The sequence below is a fragment of the Pygoscelis adeliae genome, unplaced genomic scaffold, assembly GCF_000699105.1.
Source record: "Pygoscelis adeliae isolate BGI_AS28 unplaced genomic scaffold, ASM69910v1 Scaffold505, whole genome shotgun sequence".
Taxonomy (NCBI): domain Eukaryota; kingdom Metazoa; phylum Chordata; class Aves; order Sphenisciformes; family Spheniscidae; genus Pygoscelis; species Pygoscelis adeliae.
In genome coordinates, this window is record NW_008824811.1 from 674169 (window position 1) to 678990 (window position 4822).

The window sequence follows — 4822 nt, forward strand, 5'->3', positions numbered from 1 at the left end:
AGGTGAGGATTTGGCAGACAGGATCATTCTGCTCGTCTGTCTAGCTTGGCATCTTGCCCTTTGCTGGGACTAAGTACAAGGAGTATGCGTAAAGAGCTCTGAAATGCTCTTCTTTGGGGCTAGTGGCAATTAGATTCTCATGTGCAATCTTGTAGTTCATTTACTTCCTAACCTTAAGGTTTAGAATGATTTAGCATTGAGTACAGTGAATAGTTTAAGTAACTAAAGATTATCTAGCACCAGGATTTGACAGATCTGTTGTAGTAAATTCTGTAGATTGAACATTGAGGGGTAGGAAAAGCTGTTTTTCTGTTTAAAAACCCTGTTGTTTGATTGTCTTTGATGGTTGTCCTACCAGTTCCTTCATCTGGATGAACTTGTCAACTAACTGAATATGGCAGAAGAATTTCCATGACCAGAAAAAGTCCATGTAAAATATAGCCAATTTGTCTCCTGAGAGTCAGAAGCCTTGCAGGATTTTATCTTCAGCAGTGAACATCAGGAGGAAAAGGAAATTAAATGAAAAAGGATTTATATCTAGCTGAGGATCTGCGCAGAGCCAGAAGGATTAAGAGCAGCTAAGAGTTTTATTCTAGACAAGCTCACAATAAGCAGCATGGGAAGGAGCAACCTTCACCTTAATGTTTGTTGAAAGCCACGTGCCTTCTTGTATTAACAAGAAGGTCTTACTTCCACAGCTGCATTGACATACTGAGCATAGATATGAGGCAAGGTGCTCTTTGGCAGGCTTTAGAGATCTCTGTTTTCTTTGGGCCGAATGTGAGAGTAGGGATGCCCTGGATCCTTGCCGCTAGAGGAGCCTGTTACATGAACTACAGAAAGGAGCTCGCAGTACCTGTATCAGAAGACAGGCTGAATTGCTGGGGCAGGGTGGGAAAGGAAGAGCTTGGTATGTTGCAATAGGTTTTTGTTTTTATTTTCCCCCATTGAGGGAAGCCTGAGAGTTTTCCTGCTTTGCAGATGGCGGTGGGTGGGTGAGCTGCCTGTTTCTATGTAACAAGGATATGGTCTGTTTGCTCAGCAGAGCAAATCGGCACTGTCCTTCCCCTGAATGCTTTGTCTTCTCCATACAGCCAGCTGTCTGCTATCAAGCCATCACAAAGAAGCTGAAGGTTTGTGAAGAGGTAAGTCAAATCTTGGTTTTGATGGTTTTTCCTTATTGTCATGAGGACTTGCAGTTCCTCCAAAGCTGTGCACTCTTTTTTTTTTTTTTTTTCCTTCTTTTCTCCCCTCTACCCTCCCCCCCTCAGGAAACAGGATCCACCTCCATCCAGGCAGCAGACAGCACAGCAGTCAATGGCAGTATCACGCCTACAGACAAAAAGTAAGATCTCCAACGCACTTCAGCCATTTCCCTTCCTTTTTCTCCTTCCCAGCTCATACATGCAGCCATTATCCAGCTTGTCACTGAGAATAAATAAACCTAATGTTTCCCTCTAACTACAGATCTCCTCTGTCCTTGTGTGAAACTCTGATTTGGGGGGCGGGGGGAGGGAGGCAGCTAAAAACAAACAGGGGCTGTACAGTAGAAAAATTTAGAATACGGTCTGGCCTGGATACATTTGCAATTCAGGGCTTTTGTGCCGTTGCCCTTTTCCTGTAGGGCGTACTGCAGAACATTAGGCAGCAGTATTTCTGAATGCTGTATGAGGCAGAAAGATAAAAGGGTGTCTTTCTCCAGTAATGCCTGGCAGTTGACTGGGGTTGTTTAATCGCTCTCCTGAGCATATAGAAGACAAGAGGAAGAGGGAGGCGTGTTCTCCCCGCACAAGAGCTTTGCTGTGTAGCACGTGAGCTTTCTGGTTTCTTCTAACGTCCCCCTTCTCCTTTCTAGAGTGAGAGAAGCCTAACTTAAGCTTCCTGTTTCACTCTGTAACTTCCGCTCTGTTCAAATTGAGTTCAGGCCACAGCTTGCTGTTTGCCGTTGGGGTCGTTCTCATGGGATGTCAGTTCTCAACTGTACTCCAGGGGAACCAAAATAACAATGAAGCTGTTCAGGTAAAACAGTCTCTCAGGAAAGTGTGGCTCAGAGGTGGGCTGGGAGAAAAAGAATATTTCCTCTGTTCTAGAGACTTGAAAATAGGTGGACCTTGTTTGGGCTGTTTAAGGAGTCTATAGTGACTTGCTCTGACCTGTCTAAATTAGTTTGCTCTAACAAAAGGTAGCATGGCTAGCTGGGAGAGTGCAGGCTGTTTGCGAAAGCCACAGCGCATCTGTAGCGTGGCTAATTCTGAAGAATTAACTGGGGAATTGCCAGGCAGATTTCGTTACGAAGTTACATCAGACGTGTAACTGAACACTTGCAGAATCTCCTACTAGAATTGTGGTTTTGATATGAAGCTAGCTGCATGATGTGTAAAAGGAACCTTGCAGCAATGACTGCAACGGAATTCCTGTTGCAGGTAACAGTAGGGATGGAACTTGTTAGCGCATTGTCTTTTTCTTGAAGGGGGGGAGCAAAACTCTTGCCAGCTTTGGGCGGTAGCAGGGGAGGCACGGGGGGAAGGCAGCCGGTGTCTGGGACTATTGTATTGTCGCTCATGGTGACCTGACCTGTACTGGCCTATTGCTTCCTTTCTTTCTGTGTCCGTCCAAAACTGCAGCTGTAGAGCAGGGACTAGGTCTTTGGTCTGTGCATGATGCTTAGCCCAGTAATCCTTGCTGGGCTTTATTAAAATAAAGGTTGTAATTCAATAGTATAAGCAAGTCATTGTACATGTGACTTAGTGTAAAAATCAGAAGATTACTTAGAGAAGCACCTGCTGACCTCTAAATGTTCCCTTTATCTTCAATAAGGCAATAGCTGGCAACAGAAAGCATAAGAACAGCAATTTTAGTAAAAGAAACAAACAAAAAACCCCAAACAACACCCCCCCCACACCCCCCCAACCAACCAAAATAACCCAGACCACCCAAACCTTTAATGCTTAGGTAGTCTTCTGAAGCAGACTAAAGACTTTCTTCAGGAAATTGTTAGGGATGTTTGGTAAGCAAAATAAATACCAGCTTGCTTTTAAAGCCCAGTATCTGCCCATTCTAGCTGTGGCTACAGTGCAACATGTTTGATTTTGTTGTGGTTTTGGGATTTTTTGCTGGTGATGCTCCAGGGTTTGCTCTTCATCCTTTCCAAGACCATGAGAGGCTGACACCAATTGCTTTCTGTTGCATTAATGTTTATCTCTTCCCTTCAGGATAGGATTTCTGGGACTTGGTCTGATGGGAAGTGGCATTGTCTCCAACTTACTGAAGATGGGTCACACTGTCACTGTCTGGAACCGGACTGCCGAGAAGGTAGGCATGTGCTTAAGGTACAGATGATACTTAACCTTTTCTAAACATGTAGCTACCACTTCTAGCTCAGGGAGGCCTGGAGTCACCAGTTGGTGGTGCCTGGGAGAGGATGCCAAAGAAACACAAGTATATGCTTGCCACCTCGTTCCATTATTCATAGGTGCTTGTTGGTGGCCACTTTTGACTAGATGAAGCTGTAGTCTGTCCTAGTATGGTCACTCTTATGTTAACAGTCCCCACCTCATTGCCATTTTGTATGAGATGAGAGAGTTGCCAGAAAAATTACAACCTTGTATTATGTGTTGAGGAATATAATGTAAAGTGCCTCTGGAAATACTACTGATGTAAATAACCAAGTCATTGTGTCATGGAGCTGGACAAAGAGACCAAGTGCTGGGGAGTTGATCTAGGAGTGGTGTGGTAAGATGCACTGCTTGATCACAGCTTCATCTACACATCCATTGTGCTGTTCATGTTGCGGTAACAAAGGTTCTGTTGAAAACCTGCTGTGTCATAAGACCAGGATGAGAAGGGTTCTATAGGTGTATTCAAATGAAAACGGAGCTTATATTACACTTATATTCTAGCCAGCGTTACTCTTTGTAGTTGAGGAGGAAAAGTAGGTAACTGGGGGAGATGTGGTACTCAGATGATACTGCGGAATATCAAAGGCAAGAACAGCACCGTGGTTACTTTGTTAAAAGGGATTAAAATATTTTTTTTTTTAAACTGCAAAACATGGATGGTATGAGAGGATAGGGTAAGAAGGACACGTGTCAGTCTCAGCTGTGCATGTTCCTGTTTACTGTCCAGTAACACCTTTAGCTATGTCTGTTTACCAGTTTTTTTCCCTCATCACTCCTGCAAAAACCACAACATACAATCTCTTATCATTTCACCTAAGTGTTCTTTTTCCTGTGTCTGTCTTTTGAAGTTCTTCACTTGGGGTTTCAGAAAAGCTGCAGAAGAGCCCTGTGTGTGCGTGTGGGGACAAACCAACAGAAGACAACCCAGTTGCTATGTAATTAATATGCCTGATTCCTTTTAAGTTGGGTCCAGCAGCAGAGTTTGTTTCAGCAAAATGGTAGAGAGCCTATTTGCTCTGTACTTAATTTTTCTTACGTTTGGATTTGTGACTTTTGCAGTGTGATTTGTTCATCCAGGAGGGGGCACGGCTGGGAAGAACCCCCGCTGAAGTTGTCTCCACCTGTGACATCACCTTTGCCTGTGTATCAGATCCAAAAGCAGCAAAGGATGTAAGGATTAGCTCTTATTTTTCCTCCACCAGCTAGAGTACAAGATACAGTCACTGAATGCCAGTTCTGATTCCTACTAACCATGGTAGCCTGGGTCATTGTAGATGCTGGGTAGTGCAGCTATGTAAAAATAAATGTCCCAACAAAAATCATACTTTTAAGAAAATAATCCCTGGGGGATAGGTTTTAATAACCCTCTAGGAGTCTACCACTGCAGTGCCAGGCTCGCTTGAACTGCTGTCCTGCAGGATTGG

The 4822-nt window shown here is 44.0% G+C and overlaps 1 protein-coding gene across 1 annotated transcript in view; it reads left to right on the top strand.

The window, feature by feature from the left end:
* The window catches only part of GLYR1 (glyoxylate reductase 1 homolog (Arabidopsis)), a 25570-nt gene that overhangs the window by 14319 nt on the left and 6429 nt on the right, over nt 1-4822 (top strand). Inside the window, exons 8-11 of the mRNA XM_009324251.1 lie at nt 1095-1145; nt 1272-1345; nt 3213-3312; nt 4458-4568. Of these exons, the coding sequence (XP_009322526.1) occupies nt 1095-1145; nt 1272-1345; nt 3213-3312; nt 4458-4568 (336 nt within the window). The remainder of the gene's footprint in view (nt 1-1094; nt 1146-1271; nt 1346-3212; nt 3313-4457; nt 4569-4822) is intronic.